Source organism: Solanum verrucosum, unplaced genomic scaffold, assembly GCF_900185275.1.
Source record: "Solanum verrucosum unplaced genomic scaffold, falcon-dt-bn FXZP01000007.1, whole genome shotgun sequence".
Taxonomy (NCBI): Eukaryota; Viridiplantae; Streptophyta; class Magnoliopsida; order Solanales; family Solanaceae; genus Solanum; species Solanum verrucosum.
The window spans coordinates 2268337-2293433 of NW_026020177.1; the positions used below are offsets into that span (position 1 = coordinate 2268337).

The 25097-nt window shown below is 33.4% G+C and overlaps 1 protein-coding gene across 1 annotated transcript; it reads left to right on the top strand.

Annotated features, from left to right (window-relative positions):
• Positions 1 to 3968: 3968 nt before the first annotated feature.
• Positions 3969 to 24234, top strand: LOC125829071 (calmodulin-binding transcription activator 5-like). Its single transcript, XM_049508345.1, has 13 exons — positions 3969 to 4324; positions 6006 to 6131; positions 6594 to 6709; positions 9732 to 9820; positions 9989 to 10034; positions 14073 to 14235; positions 14587 to 14706; positions 14812 to 14873; positions 20196 to 20591; positions 21065 to 21762; positions 22393 to 22936; positions 23366 to 23668; positions 23777 to 24234. Exons 1-13 carry the CDS (start codon positions 4261 to 4263, stop codon positions 23819 to 23821), a joined length of 2772 nt encoding a protein of 923 aa, XP_049364302.1. The 5' UTR covers positions 3969 to 4260; the 3' UTR covers positions 23822 to 24234.
• Positions 24235 to 25097: the final 863 nt, after the last annotated feature.

Consider the following 25097-nt stretch of genomic DNA (forward strand, 5'->3'; position numbering starts at 1 on the left):
TTTATGGGTTAAATATATTTTATAGTGAACAATATGAGTTGATTCATATTTGATCCACTTTTAAATGATTGAATAACCAACTCATTTCAAAATGGATTAAACGAATGAATAACCATAAATTTGACTCATTTTGCCACTCCTAGGTCTGGGTAATTTAGTGGGCTAGGTAACTTTTGTGTCAAAACTAAGTCGAAAAACTTACACAGATATATTATATTTTAAAAATATTTATCATTTATAACAATAACATTTTCTTTTTTCATTGAACACTTATAAAACATTTATAATACACTCTGGGTAATTTAGTGGCTAGGTGGCTTTTGTGCCAAAATTAAGTCGAATACACAGATATGTTATATTAAAAAAAAATATTTACCATTTATAGCAATAACATTTTCTTTTTTCATCGAACACTTATAAGACATTTATAATACACTCTTAATACATATTACATAAAATAATTTATAAAACACATATAATACAATTTTTATTGATGTATAAACATTTATCACATACTTTAGTACACTTATAATACATTATGTCAATTTATTACCAAACAAGCATGATGTATTTTAAATACAATTATATTGCACGCATAATCACTTTTGATATATAGTGCAGATTTGTCATAATATTGTTATGTATTGCTATAAATAGTAAAAAGTAAAAATATCGCTAAAATCAGTAATTATTGATGAAAAAAATATTCATTTAATTTCCTGAAAAATGGGTTCAAAGTGGTTGGTAAGGGTCCAATTGAATTTCAAAGGGAGTAGGTTCCTTGGTCTTGAACATGATAAGATTGGGAACAAAATAAATTACTATGTGTTTAATCAATTTTTAGTTTTAACAAATGTGAAATAATTGCTTAACATAAAAACCTAATTATTTTGAAAAAGACTAGTTATGTAGTCTAATGGATTTTGAAGAAATAAAACGCACACTTAATTTAAACACTAGTATTGGTAAAAATATTTTTCTTTTGTAAAATTTGTATATAAATCCATATATTATAGTGAGTGTAATTATATATTATTAAAAAAAACAACAAAATCGCCTTGCAAATGATTTAAAAGTATAATATTTTGACCAAAAAAAGTATTTTAGTTTTATAAAATAACTATTTCTAATTGTTTGAAAATTGAAGAAATTTAAAAATTCAGGAAATTGTGGCAGACCAAAATTTGATATCAACACTGTAAAAAGAGCGCTTTATTCTTTTATTTTTTTATTTATTCAATCATCACTTTAACCACTCCAATTTAATCCTCTATTTAACTCTTTAAGAAAAGAAAAAAACTTCTTCTCTCTTTATAATATTATATTATTATTTTTATTTCATTTTTATTTACTTATTTCATAATATAAATTAATTTTTTATTTTTTCCAAATAATAATTTTATATAATTTTCATGTAATATAAAATTTTATTTTTTCAAATTATTTATTTAATATAAAAATATATTTTATTCTAAATTTCTAATAACATAAATGGCAAGTAAATATTATATAATATACAAATTAATTGACATAAATTGTAAGAAAAATTGTTGTGATAAAATTATTATGTTATATATTTTATTGTTATCTTGTATTTAAATGGTTATGTCATGTGTTGTATTTTTAAATTAAAATTTTAATCTTTATCATTTTAATTTTGTGCATCTTCATAGTGAAAATTAATATAATATCAAATTATATTAAAGTGACAAAATTTAAAAAAAAATTGGAATATTATTAATTCAGGATGAAAGTAGTATATTGAATAATATATTTTTTAAAATGTCATATTACATTCAAAACGAATTACTAATATTAGAAATTTAATTAATGGTCTTGTATGAAAAATAATATGTTAATTACAAAATAATAGAAATAATAATAAATAATCAAAAAGTAAAATAGAGAGTGTGACTAGTAGTTCTCCAAATTTGGAGAACTACTATTCACATCTCTATAAATGAAGAATAGAGAGTGAAGTAAAGTGTGGTTGGAAAGCCTATTCTATATTTTACTCTCCAAATATAGAGAATGAAGAGTAAAATAGAGGTGGATTGGTTTTAGGTAGTGGTGGCAAATGGGCGGTTAGGTCAAATTTGGGCGGGTTGAAAATAGGTCAACATAAAATGAGTAATAATTCAATCCGCCCATATATTTGATATGAGTAAAAATGGATTGGGTAACAAATGGGTTGGGTAAAATACTAGTTTACCCATATTTTCATGTGTAAATAGTACTCTACTTAAGAATTCAATATGGAGAAAATATTTAGTCTTTTTTCTTAGATGAAAAATGTTGAAAATACTTTATTTAATTTTATTGTATCATCAAAGTAAAAAAAATAATCGTACAACTTATCAATATAAAATAAATTTATGTAATAACAAGGGGAAACTGTTTTTAATTTCAAAGTAAATGAATATTTGCATTTTAGGACTAAAACATGCTTAATGCACTTTAAGCAATGTCCACTATTATTTGTTATCCAATATAAAATTAAACAAATAAAAATATATAATCATAATTAACAAACAAATGTACATTTAAAATATATATTTTTTGGAGGGTCAAAGACTTCGTCTTTTCAATTATACAGAAGAATAATTAGTTTTATAGAAGACACAAAAAGGAAGAGAAGTTACAATATTTTTAGTGATATCATGAATTTTAAGTGAATAAAAGTTGGAAGCTTAACCCATTTGGCTAATCCATATTTTACCCATATTTTTACCCATTTGAAAAATTACTCACCCAACCCATAAAATATGAGCGGGTTATCAAACTATGGGCTCATTTTGCCAGCACTAGTTTTAGGACATCTCCAACCCTATCCTCTATTTTACTCTCCAAATATAGGGTTATCTATATTTTCACACAATTAACTCCAACCTAATTCTCTATTTTACTCTTTAAAAAATATTTTTTTTCTCTCTCCTCAATATTATATTATTATTATTTCTATTTCATTTTTATTTTCTTATTTCTTAATATAATTTTTTTTTTCAAATAATCACTTTGTATAATTTTCATGTAATACAATTCTTTTTCTTCAAATTTTTATTTTATTTTTAAAAATATTTAATTTTAAATTTCTAACTAGCATAAACTACAAATAAATATTATATAGTATACAAATTAGTGGCATAAATTGCAACAAAAATTGTTGTGATAAAATTATTATGTTATGTATTGTGTTATCTCGTACTTAAATTCTTATTTTATGTATTGTATTTTTAATTTAAAATTTCATCTTATCATTTTAATTTTGTGCATTCATCATAATGACAAATAATAAAAATATCAAATCATATTAAAGTGACGAATTTTTTTAAGAAAATATTATTAATTTGAAATGAAAATAATATATATTAAATAATATATTTTTAAAAATATTATATTACATTTAAAAAGAATTACGTATATCAAATATTTAATTAATGGTCTTATATGAAAAGTAATGTGTTCATTATAAATATAGAAATATTGATAAAATAATCAAAAAGTAAAATAGAGAGCGTAAATAGTAATTCTCTAAATTTGGAGAACTACTATTCACCTCTCTATAAGGGGAGAATAAAGAATGAAATAGAGGGTGGTTAGAAAGTTCATTCTCTATTTTACTCTCCAAAATAAAAAATAAAAGTAAAATAAAGATGGATTGAAAATAATCTTATTTGAAAAAATAGATAATCTATATTTGAAGAGTTGAATAGAAGATTGCGTCGGAGATGCCTCGAGCTCACTTGGAAAGAGAGCGGAAAAACACAAGTCCTGTCCGCATGTACCCGGATATAATTTGCGTGTTATTTCCGCCGGCTGCAGCAAATCTTTTTGTCGCATGTACAAATTATATGACATTTATTGACCCGACCCGTATGTTGTCCCCATTGGCAACCCAATTATTACATTACATATTTTAGGGATTAGGTCAGTGCCAATACTATATTGACAGTTGGTCAAAGCTTTGATGTGCAACGACTGGTCATAGGCAACATTCATATCTCAATTGGGTTTTGACTGATCATCTACACAGTTTCATCTTTTTCAACAATTAGCGATTCTAACTTGGTATGATTTTGGTAGGCTTGGAAGTTTGTTATGCTTATCGAAAGCAGCATATCTAGGTTTTGACTCATCATTTCAGAATTCGCTCCTAAAAAATTCATGGGCGTGATTGGTTTTCAGATGGGGTATTGGTTCTTGGAGTAAAGATTCTGACTTTATGTGATTGCTTTGGTGGAGCTTTGAGGTTTTTACATTATGGAAAGCAACAGAGCAGGACAACTCACTGGGAAGGAAATTCATGGTTTCCGCACTTTGCAAGGTATTATCTGTTACTTTGATTTTGCTAGTTTTATGTGAAAAAAGCATGGTTGTTTACTTGTGACAGAAGAGCAGTTCACTTCAATTTAGGGGTTAACTTTGACTTAGGTACCTAAAAAGATAAGGTAAGAAATAATGCTAACAGTAATCCCTGAGATTATGGCATATAAAGTTTGTTGGAATATTATTACAACAGTAACCAAGCATCAATCTGAAACAAAGGTAAGATGCAATAATTTTACCTTTCACATGATGCTCAAACAAAGGTAATCTTATTTTGGTTTCATGAGAATCCCTCTCTTAATGTATATGAATACGAGATCAGTTCTTATCAAAGTAACAAGGAGTTTCTTGATTTTGACTAAACCATGGTATGAGGTTGAGGTTTGAGGATCAAGAGCTGAAGAAGACTTGAGTAACTTGGTGGGATGGTTAAAACATATCAATTTGATAAATTATCTTGAGTATCAATTTTATCGACCATTTTTTGGACAACGGTGGTGTCGGGATCAACTTGTGCATACCTTGACTATTTTGCCGGGCCACTTGTTACCTTCCACCAACACATGTACTCGGTAACTCTATCCATCAAGACTTAGCCAATGTGAAGAAACCGCTCTTTTTCTTCTGTAGGGATATGAACTCTGATCTCCCATGATTTTCATTTCATTAACCGAGAGGCCAAGCTCTTGGGTGCTTCATCGACATTAAAATGACAAGTGCATGAGAATGACAAGTGTTTTACTATGGTTTTCAAAAATTCAAACAATCTTCTTTTATTAAGTTTGACATGAAGATACATGTTGCTTTGCACGACTATTAGAAAAACATGTTGCTTTGCACAAGAGCTGGCCTGTGACTTATGGTAATTGATTTGTGACAATCCCTGAAACTGCGCATCAAAAGAAAAAGAAAAGGAAACTACTTTATTACTCTAAAATTCATATCTGCAGTTGAGGATAGTGAGAAAGGTCATTGTGTAACGGATAGCACTGCAACTAATGATTTTCTTGAAAACTGTATTGTACAGTTAATGTGTCTCTACGTGCGAGACACAAGGGCTGTAGGACACATATATTATGCTAAAAGCACTTGATATTTATCTCTATTTGGATATTAACTTCATTTTTTTCTTTTTAATAAGTTTTATTTATCTTGACTTTTAAAATACTGTAGATTAGTTTGTGGAAGGATTGGTTGAATGTATGCTCATCCAAATTTTTTTTTTTTATCAAATCGTTTGGTCAAGTTCCACTTATCAAACTAACAAGACCTATCGTGGTGAAATACTCAGAAATCAGAACATAGTAAATTTGCTTCCTTGGCCACTCTGGTGAATGAAGTATTATCAAGTGTGGAAGTGTTTCTAACAAATTATTAGTTAAATAAGAGTGAAGCTAGAACTTCTTTTCGTTTTGTGATAGTTAGGAAGCCAGATCATCATGGAAACAAAACACGAATTCCTGAAAAATGAGAGCGAAGTGATGGCCAAAAAAGGCCCGTTGATCTTACAATGATTAGATGGATGTACGAACTCATGGTGTAGAGGCACATCAGTGCTAAGTTTCAGATCTGAATTGGCCTCTGACCTAGCCTCTATTGCTTGTATTTCGCTTTTGGTTGACGTACTTTTGTGAATCATCCTTGCTGATTAAAAGTGATATTTTCTGTTGCTTGCACAGATTTGGATATTCCCAGTATATTGGAAGAAGCAAAGATGAGGTGGCTCCGACCAAATGAGATCCATGCAATATTATGCAACTATAAGTATTTCAACATCTTTGTCAAGCCTGTAAACTTGCCAACAAGTAATGCCTCTCTAAGCATGAATGCACGTTATGGTCTTTGTCTTGCAATTTTCTTATTTGTTTTGTGCATATGAGTGTAATATGAAAGGAAGTGGAAAATGACATCAGTACACAGTAATACCCAGCACTAAACTTAGTACTTAGAATTGGCTTGTGAATTATTACATTTATCTTATAAACCAATAAAAAACAATTTACATATTTAAAAAAAGATCCCTTCACTTCAGTTATTTCTTTTTTTTGTTCTGCTTTGATATGCTTTGCCTTGTGCTGAGGGTCTATCGAGAACCTCTCTACCTCCCAAGGTAGGGGTAAGGTTTACATACACTCTACCCTCCCACTTGTGGGATTACATAGGGTATGTTGTTGTTACTTTTTAAAAATAGGTATCAGTAAACTGTACTCCTAGGACATGATAGATTCTATTGATTTATGTTATATTATCTTGTATCAATACAACAGGTGGCACAATCGTGTTGTTTGATCGTAAGATGCTCAGGAATTTTCGCAAAGACGGTCATAACTGGAAGAAGAAAAAGGATGGGAAAACTGTAAAAGAAGCTCATGAACACTTAAAAGTGAGTATCAAATGATCCTGAGTGTGTCCATGTTTTCCATTATTGCTACCTTGCTTGTATTTATCCAATGGATGAGTGCTCCTCATTGTGGTGCTGCTATATATCTGCTCTTAACTTTTTAGGTTATAGTTGCTGACTCGAAATCTCTTTGCCTTCTTTTTTTTGTACTAGTCTCTGGGAATGTGCGTTGCACGTTTATCTCAAACAATAATCATCTCATCACATCTTTCATACAATTAATAAATTTTAAAGTTCAAAAATTAATATTGTGCCACATAAAAATTTGTCGTAAAAAGGTAGAGGGGCGGGCCCATTATCCACCGAGTTTAGAAGACTGTGATTGGTCCAAAGGGCGGATCATAGGCGGATTTCTTAGTTATAAAAAAAATTATTGTAAAAAAAGAGATTCTTACCAAACAAATATAATGAATCATCTTACTTATCACTATATATATATATATATATTGTCTTGTGAATCGAATTTGAGAGGATAAAAATGACAATCAGAATTACAAATAAATGTGGTAATGCATAGATGAAGAAGAAACTTTGAAATCAACAATTGAACACTACCAAGTTCTCGTTTAACTCAATAATAACTTAAGTTTCATTGCTCATCAATTGAATCTTTATTTGAAGAAATCAGCTCATATTAGAAAGAGTAAACACATAAAATTTGTGAAGATGAAAATGCTAAATAATGGAGAGGTTTTCCATTGATCAAACAAGTGTTACACTCGGTGCGAGAAAATAAATTATAACTTAATACCAAAAAAGCTAATTATAACTGTTTATAATAATGAACTCATAGATGCAGGGTTTATCTTTTCGAAGTTATAACTAACACCCTAATACATCTTCTAGCATAAGGGCATCTCCAACCCTACACTCTATTATACTCTCCAAATATAGAGTTCTATATTTTTTTTAGACAACCAACTCCAACCCAATTCTCTATTTTACTCTCTAAAAAAGAATCTTTTTCTCTTTTCTCAATATTATATTATTATTTCTATTTCATTCTTATTTTCTTATTTTATAATATAAATCCTTTATTTATTTTTCCCAATAATTACGTTCATGTGATATAAAATTTTATTTTTTCAAATTTTTTATTTAATATAAAATTATATTTTACTCAATTTTTAAATAACATAAATTGCAAGAAAATGTTATATAATATATAAATCAATGGACAAATTCAAATAAATGTGAAATACAATTACATAAACATTATACAAACATACCGGATTACTAAATTATTGTTGTGATAAATCTGAAAACGACCTACTGGATTACTAAATTATTGTTGTGATAAATTAATTATTATGTTATGTATTGTATTTTATCTTGTATTTAAATTATTATGTTATGTATTGTATTGCTATCTTGTATTTAAATTATCATGTTATGTTTTGTATTTTTAAATTAAATTTTTCATCTTATCATTTTAATTTGTGTATTCTTTATAGTGAAAATTAATAATAAAATCAAATTATATTATTGATGAAAATTAGAAAAAATTAAAATACTATTAATTCGGGATGAAAGTAGTATAAATTAAATAATATATTTTGAAAAATATTATATTACATTTAAAAAGAATTATGAATATTAGATATTTAAATAATGACATTATATGTGAAATAATATGTTAATTAGAAAGTAATAGAAATAATAATAAAATATTCAAAAAGTGAAATAGAGAGTGTGAGTAGTAGTTCTCCAAATTTGGAGAACTACCATTCACCTCTCTAAATATGAAGAATAGAGTGAGATATGGAGGTGGGTTGGAGTGCCCATTCTCTATTTTACTCTCCAAATATAGAGAATGGAGAGTAAAATAGAGGTGGGTTGGAGATAGTCTTATAATATTGGTGAACTAAATAGACTAAACACTAAAATATATTGAACTAAAAAAAAGTAGAAAACTTTTTGCTAGGATGTAATGTATTATGTATGAAAATGAAGTTTGATGCAAATTGTAAACGATAAATGGCTAAACTATTTTTCCCTGTACTAACCTATGGCTAAACATTTTGCTGAAAAAGGGTGTGCTGAACTCTTTCTTTTCTTAGCTTGAACACTGGAAAGTCCAAAAGACAATATGTATCAAAATAGATTCTTTCTGTTTGTCTGTTCCTCTCTTCAAAGAAATTAACGATTTATGAAATATGGCGGCAAGGGTAAATTTGAAGCCTTAAATACTCTCAAAATTAGGTTGCAATTGCAGACATTTGGAGTGAATAATTCTCTTCATTTTAAAATGAAAACCCACACCAAAAGAAAAATATGGTGGAGATAAAACCAAATGATTGCTTTTAGCCATCCCAATCCAAGGCAGGTGCACTTGAGGTTTTACTATTTAACTCACATTCTTGCAGAGATGAACCTTTTGCCATCAGTCATATTTATATCTCACTGAATTGAAGGAGACCATTTCTTCATTTAGTACAGGAAAAAATAAAAGGCAGGAGTTACAGAAGACAAACAACTCTTGAAAAATGAAAGGGTTTAAAAACTGAAAGACTTTATTTCTTAATGCCTTTTAATTGAGAAATGAATTTCAGAAAATGTTTTAAAAGTCAAAATAAGAGAAATGTAAATTAAAAAAAAAGGACAAAAAAACATAAATATAAATGCAAGGGTATTTATGAACAATTTATCATTAATTTTAGTTTCTTCCCCTTCCTTTCATAGTATGTTTCTTTTGTCATTCCTACACCAGAACTATCGAATGCTTTACATTTGCAATTTGCAAGTGTGAATTCTCTTTTATAGCTTGATGCATAAAAGTTGTCAATTTCTTTGCTCAATGCATGCAATAGAATGTCTCCCCTGAGAAGCAAATATGAACCTTTTGGTTTCAATGTTGTACTCTTCTCATCCATGTCTATTGTCCTCTTCTCTATTTGAAGTTGAGATGATTTGGTCTCTTCCAGAAGATATATATCTTCAAGATCTTGAGATGAGATTTGCAGTCTTTTAGTACTGGTCGAATTCATTTTGTTTCTTAGTGCAGGTTGGTAATGACGAACGGATTCATGTATACTATGCACACGGAGAAGATCTTCCGACCTTTGTTCGGAGATGTTACTGGCTACTTGACAAGTATGAAATACATTTTTATTGCTGATATCATTGAGTCAAAAAGAGGGTTTCCTCTTTGTTTCTTATTTCAGTCAACTGCAATGATAAGTCATTTGATACATTATCCGTTTACATGAAACAGCTTGTGTCCTTTGAGTTTGATTCTGTCCATTGCTATGCTTGTATCAGGTCTCTGGAACACATAGTCCTTGTTCATTATCGAGAAACTCAGGAGGTTTGTTTCCTTTATCTTGGAAACTTCTTCAATATATCACTTATGAAAAAACAAATTCCTTCGTCAATCCATGTCCGTATCAGCGTGTTTTAGTTTCTTGTTGTCCTCATTTAGACTTCCTGTGAAAATAACTATCATTCATATGTGCACTTCCCTATTTTTGGGATATATACAACTAAGTCCTTTGGTTCTACTATTCATATTTAGAAGAGTGTCAAGCTCTCTGGCCATCTGAATAATCTGTAGCAAATACTATTTACATATACTGACACTGTTATCAAACTGTTTGACCAACACTTCACCTTTGTGGCTTTGTTAACTCATCACTACCATCAGAACACAGTATAGGAATGTTTCTGCATATATTGGCTTTCTGAGATTCCTAGTGTGAAGGGAAGAGATTGACATTGGTAACTACAACATGAGCAGTATTATATGTGGTTTGTCCCTGATTGCAGGTAGATGTTAGGTGGTTATTATCTATGTAGATGATGGTATAGTGAAATATTTTTGTACAGCTGTCAGTCCAGCTATACTGTCAATGCCTTGCATAAGTTGTACCTCTTCTGTCACAGAAGGTTGAAACTAGAGCTAGTAATTTTTGCCCATATTTATAAAATCAGCTCATTTAATCCATATTTAGGTGAGTTAGATCACTTATATTTCAGATGGGTAAATATGAGTTTCAATTTATTTTTAACCCATAAAAAAAAATAAAAAAATATGAACAAATATTGGTAAAATATGGGTATCCATATTTGCCAAAATGCCAACTTAAAAATGCTCTCAAATCATGAGAAACCGTGGATATGAATGTTACCCATTTCCAAGTATTGTGGGATACTTATTAGTTATTATTGGGGCTTGGCCTTCTTTATTTTATTTATTCCTAACTTTTCAACTTTTTCTTTTCTTTTCTTTTTTGTCAACGTAAAACATTACGGAGTACTACATTTTGACCAAATGATTTTAACATGAAGCATTCAATTAAAAGTAATAATTTATCCTTTCTGATTCTTTCATCCAGTTATGATTTTTTTGTTGTTGTATAAAAAACGTAATACATTTCAAAGAAATATAAAATAATAACTTAAAAATCAAAGAAAATTGCATATTTGTATTTTTGGTGTAAACAGGAATGTATAGAGGAGGTAGAGCAACTAGTAGATATGTTAGGATCTTTGTAATTAGCCTTCCTAGCCCCTCTATGTACGAATTTTTGGAGGTCACCAGCATAGCCTTAATGCTGAGGAATACAACATTACTAATTTAAAAAAAAAAAAAACTTAAAAATCAAACTTAATAAGAATAAATGATTAGTATATTAAAAAAAGAAGAAGAGAGAATAGAGGGATATAAATGTTACCCATATCCAACTCCACGCTTAGAGGCCTCATATCAACAGTATTATAGTGTATTGAATAGAAAAAGTGACCGAAGAGGTCTCATATTGAGGGATGGACATAGTTTGGGTAAATCCTAATCCATTTTTTTTTTTAGATATTTGGTTTTGTTTTTTGTATTCTGAATTGGGCTTTGAAATTTATTTTTAAAATTTATTAGTTGAATTACGGTTATTAATTGTTATGGCTTCCTTCCCTTATATGCTCAAAAGTCAAAATCGAAAATTCGGAATAATCCGAATCAATTAATCCAAAACCAAACTTGACTAATCCAATCTAAGCTTATTTGGATTGTAATTTCTTCAATTCAGAAATTGAAAATTCAAATAAAAGATTTCATATCCTATCCGAATGTTTTGAATTCCAACCCATATCTTCAGTTCATTTTAGTGTGTACATTGGTAAAGTCTACCACTTTATCCAGTCATGATTTAGTGGCTTGGGGTCTAGATTTAATTTATCGCTAGTTTGAATTTATTGGTCATCTTGGTACAGAAATTTTAATTTAATAAAAGAGGGTAAAAATTGATTTATTGCTTGGTCGTGTTAGTTCAAAATGGATTTTGTATCAGGTTGGGTTAGGGATGAGGCGAGTTAGAATTTTATGCAGATCAATAAATAAAAATCACATATTTAGAATTGACGTATGTCTAATTTTTACTGGATTTCTTAATGTAATATCTTGTAAATATATACTATAAGAATATATTTACAAACTTCTAAGTTCTACCTCACAACTTTGTTTTGATTGTCATTATTTTTCCCTCAAGGAAACTAACAAGAATGGTATTGTGAAACACAGGTTTGTACTATGTGTAAAAAGATTGTTAAAGTTAATTTCAATTAACTTAGTTAAAGGTTTAAATTTTTTTTTAAGCTTTAGGAGATAAAAGTGGGTTAGGACCATCCATTTTACCCAATTGATTTTAGCTCAGTCCATTTTCAATCACCCAAATCCGATCCAATCCACCCATTTGTCACCACTAGTTGAAACCTTCAAGTTGGTAACAGAAGGCTGTTCTATTCCTTCTGCCATCACATGCAGTGAGTGTGAGGACAGCTTCTGTTGGATAGGGAGATGAAATCAAAGAAATCCTTTAGGAGTCCAAAAATGTTTGCGAATCCTTTCTCTTTGTTTTTTTTTCTTCTCTTTTGGGTGGGGGGGACTGGGGACTGGCGATGGTGGTATCATCTTTATGCAGTGGGACTTTGTATTCATTTTTTTCCTTTTTCTATGTCATACTGATTTCCAGAAAACAATTCTGTTGTCAAATGCTTACCACTAAGTTGATAGCACAAGGGGAGGTGACTATGACTTCTTTATCCCCAAAAAAGGAGCAGAAGTGTGATTCTGAACTGATAGTTCTGATATAAAGATAGTTTATGGCTTTATGGAGCTATCTGAGCTGGGCTGATGTGCTCCAATTACCCAATGACAGAGGTTCTTCAAACTGCATCATGTCAAAATTGAGTGAGATAACAACTAACAAGTCTTGTGCATGTGATTGTAAGCACCACCATGCTTTGTGGATATGAACTGTAATTTTGAATGAGAAAAACTTTGAACTTGGTGACCAGAAAGACCTGTAACATTCCGTGATTGATACGGTTCACTTGGATTTTCATCCCAGTGTCCCATGTTAATGTTGTCACTATTTGTACTTCCTGGAATTTGTTTGATTGCCAGTCAGGCTGACTTCTGGATGGTGAAGTATAATTTCTTGCTACATCTTTGAGACATTGATTACAAGTTACCAAGATATTGATGTGTCGGGTCATGCTTGCTGCCTCATCTTGGTGCCTCTGCTAGCATGGACTCTTTAATCACGGAGATGGGGAGCAGTAAGAGATGAATTACTTTCATTAAAGTCATATTATCATAAGCTCTTGATGAGGAAGGATTGAATTTTCCACACTTATTGGTTTGGATCCGCATGGCACCAGATAGAGGTGTTTTTTTACTTATTCTGACAGCAAGGGGGCAATCCTACATTGAGAATTTGTGGAAAAGGAGGATTTCAAATGTTAATTGGTGCTTTATGTGCAAATGCTTTGGTGAAGATCTGAATCATCACTTGTGCGCAAGCTGGCCCGGACACCACAGTTATCAAACAAAAATAGATATGGATCATCACCTCCTACATTATCAGGTGTCAAATCACTCAGTGTGTGAGGTGCTCAGATGGTTATGGCTGCAATGACAATGTCAAGCACTGTAAAGGAGGCAATCACTAACTGGACTTTTAGAAAAAGAGAAGTGGAGAACATGGAACATTGCACCATTATCACTAGTGCAGGTTTAGTAGAAGGAGAAAAATTTAATAGTCTTTGAAGGGATAGAGAATGACTGCATTCTTGAGGAATAACATTTCATTCCTTGCTTCTTTTTGGTGCACTCTGAAGTTTCAGTTTGTATTTAAGATTTGATGTCATTACTAGAGAATATTATCTTGTAGATTCTCTACTTTTTGATATATTGCTTGTATATGGGGATATTTTCCCATTATGAATAAAATTATTTACTCTTATCCCCTAAATAGAAACGGAATATACTTATACCTGAATAAATCCCTTTTTAAGTAGCTATAAATATATCAATGGTTTAATTTAGCTGTTGTCCGTGTCTACCGTGCAGACACGGGGTGCCCCAGCAACCTCTGTTGCCAAGAGTTCTCCAGCCACCCCAGTTAATTCTAGTTCAAGTTCAGATCCATCTGACCCACCTGGTTGGGTTTTATCAGAAGAATGTAATTCCGTAGATGAACAGGCGTATGATGCCAGCCGACATGCACATTTAGGTACTGCAAAGTGACTTCCTAAAAATGATATGTTATTGCAATTTTATTTAGTAGAATCTCAACTGCCTGAACTGATCCATCTATGAGTGGAGATGTAAGCAACATGTTTGATCCTTATGTCTAAGTAGTAGCTGGCTCTAGCTGCATAACTAAACAGAATATTACTCTTGAAGATAATGGAATATTTTTATATGAGGAACTTATAATAATTTATCATCATACAAGAAGATAGTGACCTACTTATGCTATTAGATCTCAGACTTGCTGTAACCTTTGAATTTCCTAATAAGTTAAAACCTATTTCCCCCTTCAGAATTGGCTAGATTAAGTTCCGTCTTCTACTGATTGCAGAGCCTAACAGGGATATGACCACCAAAACCCATGAACAGAGACTTCTTGAGATTAATACACTCGACTGGGATGAGCTTTTGGTACCCAACGATCCTAACAAGCTAATGGCAGCTCAAGAAGGTACACTGAATTCTAGTAGAAGGTGCCTGTAGCCTGTGAAAAAGTTATTTGATCATTTTTCGTAATTCATTGATAAGTCATCTTTCCTTTCGTAACCATGTACAGTAGGAGGAAGAGCTTCAGTTGGGCAACAGAGTCAATGTGAAGTTAATGGTTACAGCCTCAATGTAAGTGGTTCTAATATGCAGCTTGCTCACTAGTACAATTCTTCACCGTCCAGCTTTACTCTTTCTCATCTTTGCTGCTGCAAGATTAAATTTAATGAAATTAATGTGAGGCCCTAACTTGTTGTTTAGTAGGCTAGATCATATGATTCTCATAGGCAATAAGGAGAGTCCTGAAGGGTAAATTAGCACAACAACTGTGCGTCAGTACCAAACTAGTTGGAGTCAGCTATATCATCTTTTTCAGCTACAAGATTAAATTTAATGAAATTAATGCGAGGCCTTAATTTTTTGTTTAGTAGGTTAGATTATGTATTTCTCATAGGCAATAAGGAGAGTCCTGAAGGGTAAATTAGCACAACACTGTGCCTCAGTCCCAAACTAGTTGGGGTCAGCTATATTAATCTTCACTGACCATGTTTCTCAATTTAAGTTCAACTCATGTCATCATCATACCAAATAAAAATAAAAAGTGAAAAACAAGTATAAAATACATTAATAAAGTAATAAGCTTCATTTATGTGACCGGACAGATTAATTATTTCAGAGGGGAATGGGATACAAGCTTCAGAAACATAAAGCTGTCCATTCTTCATGGAGTAACTTCTGATCACTCTCCACTATTACTGCAATGTGGTGACTGGGAATACAGTCAAGACATACTTTCAAGTTTGAGAACTGGGGGATACAAACTGAAGATTTTGGAGCAAAAGTTAAGAACTGTTACTCCTTTTACTGTTCTGGTAAATATAGTCAGAGAATCTAGTACCTGATGAACAATCCCCGCATTCATAGGGGAAGACCTGCTATCCGAGTCTGTGTCTTCACTTCTGGTTCAGTATCCTCCTCGATCTCAATCTAAAACTCCTCTTCTACCAGATCCTGGGGTGGGGTGAGGTTCCTTCCCTTGGTGCATTAAAATTCTGAGCTCTACCTTTGGTGGGTGTTGCCCTTGCACCTACCTCTCCCTCTGCCTCTGCCACACCGTCTCGCTGCGAGCTTAGTCATTTACTCTACCGCTGGAGCTACCACCCTTGCGCCATTGTGTTGTGTATCTACCATCTGCAGATAGAAGAGTGAAAGAGATTAGATACCAATTTGTATCATCAAATACCAATTGGAATCAAGTTATAGCACGAAGGAAGAAAGAAAAAGAATTTCATTAAGTCATGTAGACTCTTAAAGAAAAGTACATACGTCTCTATACCATTCCACAGGATTCTACTAGACTCGTTTTAGTATGGTGAGATCAACAAACCTAGGTCTCTAATACCAAGTTTGTCTTGACCCAGGCGCTCTTCTTAGAACTCTTTTTCTTCTAAAAAGAGTTCAGTTGTTTTAAATGTTTTTAAAAGTGCACGCTTTCTACAGATTTGCTTTTGTTCGCTCCTCGCTTCAGTCCATTGAAGCGTCCAGTCTCCGCCTCGCTTCGCTTCACTGCTTTTCTAAATGCTGCCAAGATCAGATGGAACTATGGCTTTCTTCAATCAGTGTTGGGAGGTGATTAGCTCAGAGGTGATAGTAGTTGTACATTTTCATGTAGAAGGGTTCTTTACTAAAAGCTACAACTCAACATTTGTAGCTTTTATCCCCAAGAAAGTGGGAGCTATTGAACTGAATGACTTCAGACCAAACAGTTTGATTAAGAGTGTATGCTAGATCATATCAAAGATGCTAGCAGAAAGGTTGAAGAAGGTGATACACAGAGTGGTGGACAGACAACTAATGACTTTCATCAAATGAAGGCAAATCATGTCTGCAATACTAATGGCTAATGAATGTGTTTAAGCTAGATAGAGGAGTAATGAGCCAGGAATTTATTGCAAACTAGACATCCGTTAAGCTTTTGACCATTTAAACGGGAAATATCTGCTTGAGCTCCTTCAGAAGATAAGATCTGGTTCCAAATGGACGAAGTGTATCAAATACTGAATTAGTACAGTGAAATTCAGTCCTTAACTAGATTGTTCCCCTCACAGAGAGGTTAAACCGGGGATACTTTATCCCCTTTCCTTTTCATTTTGGCAATGGAAGGAAAAGACCAGTTCTGATTCTGAGGGTTATTTTCATCCTATTAGAAGCAATGTCAGGTCTCCAGATTAATTGGGGGAAGAGCCCCATTTATCCAGCAAAATGAGGTGAATGACATCCAAGAATTGGCAAACATATCAGGAGTTAGGGTGGGTGAAATACCTACAAATTATATGGGTATGCCTCTGGAGGCCAAAAACAATTCAAAGGGGATATGGAATGGTGTACTAGAAAAGTGTGAGAGAAGATTGACAAATTGGAAGAGTTACATATCAATGGAGTAGATTAACCTTAATCAACAGCGTGCTTGATGCAATGTCCACTTATATGATGTCTATATTTCCTGCTTCTGTTAATGTGATCAACAAGATTGATACTTTAAGGAGAAACAAGAAGATACGAAGAAGATCCATTTAGTGAAATGGGAAGAATTGATTTACAACAAGAAAGAAGGGGGAGTGGGAGTCAGGAACATGAAAACTCACTATAAGAGTTTGATGTTGAAGTGGCTATGGAGGTAGGCCACAGAAGACAATATGTTATGGAAAGATTTCATCAGTGTAAGATATGGAGCAATGTTATCAAAGGCGCGCTTTAGTCCTGAAGTGAGGCTCAAAACGCGTTGAGTGCTTCGCTTCGCTTCATGTGTGCTTCAGTGTTGTCATCAAGGCTCTAAGACATACTTTTCCTTGTGAATGAGCATTTCTTGAAGAGGCGAAGCTAAACCATTGATATTTCACTTTATCGTATAAACAATCAATTTCTTTGTCCATACATTTGTTATTCATGCTTATTATTAGTCTTGGGACTAAACATACATATATATATATATATATTTTATTTTATTTTTTTTTTTTTTTTTTTTTTGTATGTTTCCTCCATTTGTGCCTTTCTCAATAAAGCCCACACTTTATTTGTGCTTAAATCCCCAAGGTACCTTAGAGCCTTTTTTGCGCTTTTCACTTTTGAATTTTGATAACGCTGATATGGATAAGAAGGCAACTGGACAACAAATCATGTATCTACTCCATATGAATGAAGCATTTGGAGATCTACAGGAATCTCTAGCTTCTATTTCAGTCAAAACTGGGGTTGAAGGTTAGGATTGGAAGGAAGATCTCATTTTGGATTGAAAACTGGATTGGTCAAGCTCCTCTCAATCAACTATATCCAGGAATTTTCATCTTGTGTCAACAACAATAAACAACAATGACTGATATGTGGTTTGGACAATGATGAAGTCTTAACCTCAGAAGACTTTTGAATGATTGGGAACCGGGAAGAATAGCAGAATTCTACAACATTTTCCCATTTCACTGGTTCTTCGGAGGATAGGCTGGTTTGGCAACCTGACTGTCAGGGGAATTTCTCAGTAAAATATGCTTACAAGGTTCTAAATTCCCACAACAATCAGGTGGATTGCTTACCATGGAAATTGATATGGAAAGTTTACTTCCAAACAATGTGGCCTGTTTTACCTGGTTATTGGCTAAAGAAGCAGTTCTGACTATGCTCTAGATGTTACTCCCTCCGTCCCTTTTTAGTTGTCCACTTTAGAAATGGCACACAGATTAAGGCAACAATGATTAGCACAGTGAAGTTACAATTTTACCCTTATGACAACTTTTCACTTCAAAATTACAACCACTTATTTGAATTCAAGTGAAATAAATTGGAGAGAAACAACATACACTTTTACAATTTTCAAGAAGTGTAAATAAGGGTATAATAGGAAAAAAATTGTTGTCCTTTCTTGATTTGTCAAAATGGACAACTAAATAGGGACAACTAAAAAAGGAAATATGGACAAGTAAATAGGGACGGAGGGAGTATTTTTTTGGCGATCAAGCAGTGACAATCAGGCATATTTTCTTACAATGCAGATGGGCTGACTAGCTAATGGGAATTTTTTATCAACCTAAGGAAAATTAGGTGAGTTATGCCAGGTAGCATTACAAAGTATAACAATGCTGGAACAGAGATGGTAATGCAGCTAACAAGGAGGAGAGATGGAAAATTGTCCCAGCATGTATATGGGGGTCTATATGGGCAGAAAGGAATTAGAGATGTTTTGAGGACAAATATTGCAACATTTAGAAGTTCTAGATGAATTGCTTAGGCCTCTTTTATTTTTGTTGTAAACAGGAAATGTTAATACAAAGTGAAGATATTTTTGACATTCTAGACAGTTTGTGACTAGTGTAGTAGTTGGGACCCTTTTTGTAATTGGATACTTTTTGAGGGGGGCTACACAATTTGTATAGTATACCTGTTGACATCTATATAACTGTTAACTTTATCAAAAAAAAAATAAAATTGTAAAAGATTATCTATATGCTTACTGACATATATCTGTCAAAGGGTAAATTAGCACCAAAATCAATACTGTCTAATTATGCTTCGGGTTAGGATTGAAATGACTTTTGTATTGCTAATTATTTTTCAGAAATTGCCAATTTAGTTGAATTGTGTTTAATTTGTTCTCGAACTCTTTTTTTCTTTTTAAATAACTTCAACTGTCGAAGTCAATGAGCTATCTTTTCTGTTCTGCAGATGTTGATATTCCCAAGTAACTTTTACATTACTCCAATGGTCACCATGATTAACCTTGTAGTTTAGGACATTTTAAATTTTGGATAGAGTTTTGGGTCCCCAAAGTTTCTACAGTTTTATAATAAGTGTATCTGCTTTTTCGTTGCTCACACAATGAAATGCTCATTGTTAGATAGATTCACACACACACATATTGTATATAGGTCAATGTTGATATGCATGTATCATTCCGTATACCTTTTAAGGATCTTGGTGGCAAAAGTCTTAGAAAAAGGCATAATATATAAATGTCCCCTTCAACTTAGCTTCAACTGTCATCTATGCCGTCCAACTTTGGCTGTGCACTAGTGGACACTTAAACTTGTATAAAATTGAACAAATAGACATATTCGTCTTACATGGCAATTTTGTGTCCTACGTGGCATCCTACCTGTATTATGCCATGTAGGACGCGTGCGTCTACTTGTTCAATTTATACAAGTTTAAGTGTTTACTTGTGCACACCCAAAGTTGAAGGGGATAGATGCCAGCTGAAGCTAAGTTAAAGGACATATTTATGTATTATGACTCAGAAAAATGATTGGTTTTTGCATCGTGTCTTATTGACCTAACATGTAACTTCTGCTTTAAGTATATCCTTCCAATTGTCAAGTTCTGCCATGAAATAAGTCATTTCCTTAATATTTAATTGGATTCCATGTAATTTTCTTTTGTATGACTACTGATAATGGTGATTTGCAGGATGGGTCTTCATCCATGTCGAGAGCACCTATAGCATCCTTAGAAAGTTTTGTTGGCCAAGTGGCTGGAAGCGATGCTGTAAATTTTAATCCTTCAAATGACATGTCCTTCTGTTCTGGGGATGGTCAGATGACTTCAAACTTTCAGAAGAAAGAATCTGGAGTAATGACAGTGGGTGCAGGTGATTCTTTTGATAGTCTTAACAAGGATGGTCTCCAAACACAAGACAGTTTTGGACGGTGGATCAACTACTTCATCAGTGATTCTACGGGATCTGCGGATGAGCTGATGACTCCTGAATCTTCAGTAACTATTGATCAATCCTATGTAATGCAGCAGACATTCAACATAACAGAAATATCTCCTTCTTGGGCTCTTTCAAGTGAAGAAACAAAGGTTCTTTTATTTCAAAGCCTTGTTACCCTGCTAGCTATAATAGTATCAATTCACAAGAATATTACCTTCTTAATGATAAGAGAGGAGGAGTGTTCCATCCCATATTTTGATTAAAGTTCTGTTTGCATTCATATATGATTTTTTTTTTATCAATCTCATTGTATTAATGAAATATGAGTACGTCATTAGACATGTCCAGGTTTGACATAACATGATATTTAGGTGACAATCAAGACCTATCATATCAAAAAGTAATTAAATAAACAAATAACTTGTTCAGCTTTGCATGCTTTCGCAAATGCTTGCTTTTGTGGATTGAGTGCACTTAAGTTACAGAGAGAAAAATCACTCCTTGAAACTATAGATATAATTCTTGCAGTAGCCAGTTTCTGCGTGGAGGTGGGAGTTCCAAGATGTGCACTTTCTTTTTTATCTACGATCTCAACATTTATTATTTGTCTTAATTATTGCAGATCTTAGTGGTTGGCCATTTTCCAGGAAGACAATCACCACTGGCAAAGTCAAATTTGTTCTGTGTATGTGCAGATGTTTGTTTTACTGCAGAATTTGTGCAGTCTGGGGTATATCGTTGTGTAATTTCACCTCAAGCCCCTGGACTGGTAAATCTATATTTGAGTTTGGATGGTAACACACCGATTAGTCAAGTCATGACCTTTGAGTTTCGAGCTCCTTCAGCACATAAATGGACAGCTCCTCTGGAGGACCAGTCTAGTTGGGATGAATTTAAAGTTCAAATGAGACTAGCTCATTTGCTCTTCTCTACATCTAAGAGCCTAAGCATTTTTTCCAGTAAAGTACACCAAAATTCTCTGAAAGATGCAAAGAACTTTGTTCGAAAGTGTGCCTACATTACTAATAATTGGGCATATTTGATCAAATCAATTGAAGGCAGGGAAGTCCCTTCCATACATGCAAAAGACTGCTTGTTTGAGCTGTCTTTGCAAACCAAATTTCATGAATGGCTATTGGAAAGAGTTATTGAAGGGTCTAAAACCTCAGAGCGGGATGAGCAAGGTCAAGGAGTTATCCATTTGTGTGCTATCCTAGGTTATACTTGGGCTATATATCCATTTACCTGGTCAGGCTTATCAGTGGATTACCGGGACAAGCATGGTTGGACAGCTCTTCACTGGGCTGCGCACTATGGAAGGTAATCCCTAGTGCAGCTGAGGAATTTTGAGATAATTATTATTTCATTGTTTAAAATAGTGTTTTTAAAAGCCAACAGTTCGTCGCTTTAATGTGAAGTGTGGGGTTACCGATTCACAAGTGAAGCCATGTGCTCAACAGAAATGTGCACTTCAAACATTGACTCCCAAAGTGATCCAACAGAAAAGCGGCAGTTCTTTCATTCTCAAACTTTGAGGAGTTGGATTAATATTGGCTTTACTATATATTGGATGTTGAAATTAGTTATTTAACTGCAATTTAATGTTTGACATTGTTTGATTTCCGTAACTTACGCTTTACTATTAAAAAAGCTTGTGATTACTTGCTTTTGCTTCAAATCTGATGGAGGTTGTCACTTTTTTTTGCACTTTCACTTTTAAGAAAACTGGTTGAAAAAAATCATGGAGCTTCTTCTGATTTGAGTATATTTTTTACTGCTGTCCACCAAATGTCTGAACCGCACGACCCCCTTTCCTCCTTCCTCCCTCCCCCAACCAGAAAAAGGATTTTTCTTAAAGGAAATGAAGACATAGCTAGGACAAATTTATTTTTGAATATTACAATTTTTCCAGCATATTGGTTGCTTATTATTGGGAGTTCTGATTATCAGGGAGAAAATGGTTGCGACCCTTCTATCTGCTGGTGCAAAACCAAATTTGGTCACAGACCCCAATTCAGAGAACCCTGATGGATCCACTGCTGCTGATCTTGCATCTAAAAATGGTTTTGGCGGTTTGGGGGCTTATCTTGCGGAGAAGGCTTTAGTTGCACACTTTGAGGCTATGACCTTGGCTGGAAATGTTAGTGGTTCACTGCAGACCACTACTGAACCTATAAACCCTGAAAACTTCACAGAGGAGGAGCTGTATCTAAAAGATACTTTGACAGCTTATCGTACTGCTGCTGATGCTGCTGCACGTATACAGGCTGCATTCAGAGAACAGTCATTCAAACAACAGACCAAAGCTGTTGAGTCTTTAAATCCAGAGACAGAAGCACGTAATATAGTTGCTGCTATGAAGATACAGCATGCTTTCCGCAATTATGAGTCGCGTAAAAAACTGGCTGCTGCTGCCCGAATCCAATATAGGTTCCGAACTTGGAAAATGCGGAAAGACTTTCTTACCATGCGGCGTCATGCGATCAAAATTCAAGTAAGTTGCCCTTTCTCATAAGTTTGGCTGAATAATTAGAGCCATCTCTTCCATCAAAAGATCTGAAAGTTTAAATTGTGTCTGGTTGGTCCAAGTTAGTACTGTGTTCCATTTTCCCTTAATTTTCATGTGATCTGCTCACTGAGATGAGGTGCGCATTATGTTCTTGAATTGGCAAAAGAGATTATACCTTGTTGTCTCCACATTAATTTCGTCAAATCTCGAATATTGCTATTAACCTGCAATGGATGCTCTTTTCTTTTCAATATGCTACTTAATGCTATTCTGTTGATACTGCTCGGGGCTATTACTGTAGAGTGTAGACTGGTTTTTTTTTTTGGGGGGGGCGGGGGGGATGGATAAAGTAAATAATTTTAGTAAGCAGACGGGACAAATTTAAATAGTGGAATCCGACTCTGGTTTATGCAGGCCGTGTTCCGTGGTTTCCAAGAACGGAAGCAGTATCGCAAGATAGTTTGGTCTGTTGGGGTGCTTGAAAAGGCAGTCTTGCGATGGCGTTTGAAGAGAAAAGGCTTTCGTGGTCTTCAGGTTCAATCTAGTGAATCAGTGGATATCAAACCTGATGGTGAGGTGGAGGACTTCTTCCGAGCCAGTAGGAAACAAGCTGAAGAGCGTGTTGAAAGGTCTGTTGTACGAGTTCAGGCCATGTTTCGTTCAAAGCAAGCACAAGAAGAATATAGTAGGATGAAGATGGAACATAATAATGCTGCAGTAAGGAAGCTCTTTTTTTCTGTTATCTTTTTTCGATTGATGAACTGGGGAGACAAACTTCAAGATGTTATTCATCACTTGACATTTACCATATTTGCTGTTTTGCAGCTGGAATACAAAAGGCTTCTCAATCCTGATAACCAGATGGGTTAAGAAGATAAGGAACAAGTACTTCCCTGAAATATTTGGAGCTACAGCAGTAATCCAGGCTAGCAACCACCCTCCAAAAAGCATTATGATATTGCCCCTGCCCCCCTCCCACAAACGTGATCCCTATAGAACGAAAGAGTTGCCTGGTTGAAGCTACTGAAGAGAATAGGTTATGTGTGCTTATTGTGCAAATCAGTTTGTACATTGGTAGAGATATTGTAAATTGGTAGATTGTGTTATCATCGCAGCTTCGACCCTCCAAATGTTTTAGAAAAGCGTGGGTTGGCACTCACAGTTTGACATATTGTACTTGTTGTGGGAGGTAAGTGTGGTCTCAGCGAGTGTATTGCCTGACTAAGATGTCAAATATTTGCAGTATTGATTTCATGATATGTAATGATTGTATGCTTTGGCTAGACTATTCTATGTTCAAATGGGGCATGGACCATATAATCGAGCCCACGTAAGAATCACAAACACGTCAATGATATTCATGATCAATGATTTTGGATTCAATGGCACAATAAGTAGTTGATCTTGGATGCCTTGAATCTTTTAATGACGTCTTTATACGGGGTAAATATATAAGACTAATATTACTCTTGGTATAAGCATTATCAACTATTTACTACGTTTAGCATGAATAACAGATTTAAGGAAAAGTGAATCCCCTATTTTGACTTTTTTCGTGAACATTCCCAGTTTCACTCTCATAACCTCAATTTAAAAAATGTCTATCCCTAAAACTATCGCTCCATAGATTGTTCACATTTGAAATTTCTTTTTCTACCATTGAAGTCTATAATTTAGTTGTTAGTCTCCGTATTTTGTTGCTTGTTTACACAGAGTTTATGCAGAACAGTGTCGAAGGCACCAATCACACCGATCCCCGAAAATTATATACCAGTAAATAAATATTATAAGACAAAGACTTTAGTGAAAAATGAAAAGCTTGATACGTGGAAATGATTCATTCAAATCGACATGCCCCTTCACAACTATTTAGATTTCCTATCGTGCTCTCATAGATTCTATAACTTTGAAGTTTCTTATATTTTAATTCAGAATGAAATATTCCTAGTGTTCTCAAATTGTCCAATGATTGGGAAATCTTTTGCATCGTAAGGTGTAATTTTGAGCATTATTAATATATATATAAGTGAACACGGAGAGAAGAAGTTCAGAAGCCCTGGAGAGAACTTCATCCAAGAAGAAAAACTCTGGTGAAACAAAAAAGGGCAACGAGGAGATCTAATCATTTGATTTTCTGGCGAAACTA

Bases quoted from the DNA above. Each gene is read 5' to 3' on its own strand.
- LOC125829071 (XM_049508345.1), top strand. From the start codon at position 4,261: ATGGAAAGCAACAGAGCAGGACAACTCACTGGGAAGGAAATTCATGGT. The intron at 9,821-9,988 runs GTATGAAATACA...TGCTTGTATCAG, and splicing joins TGTTACTGGCTACTTGACAA to GTCTCTGGAACACATAGTCC. The intron at 14,236-14,586 runs GTACTGCAAAGT...TACTGATTGCAG, and splicing joins CAGCCGACATGCACATTTAG to AGCCTAACAGGGATATGACC.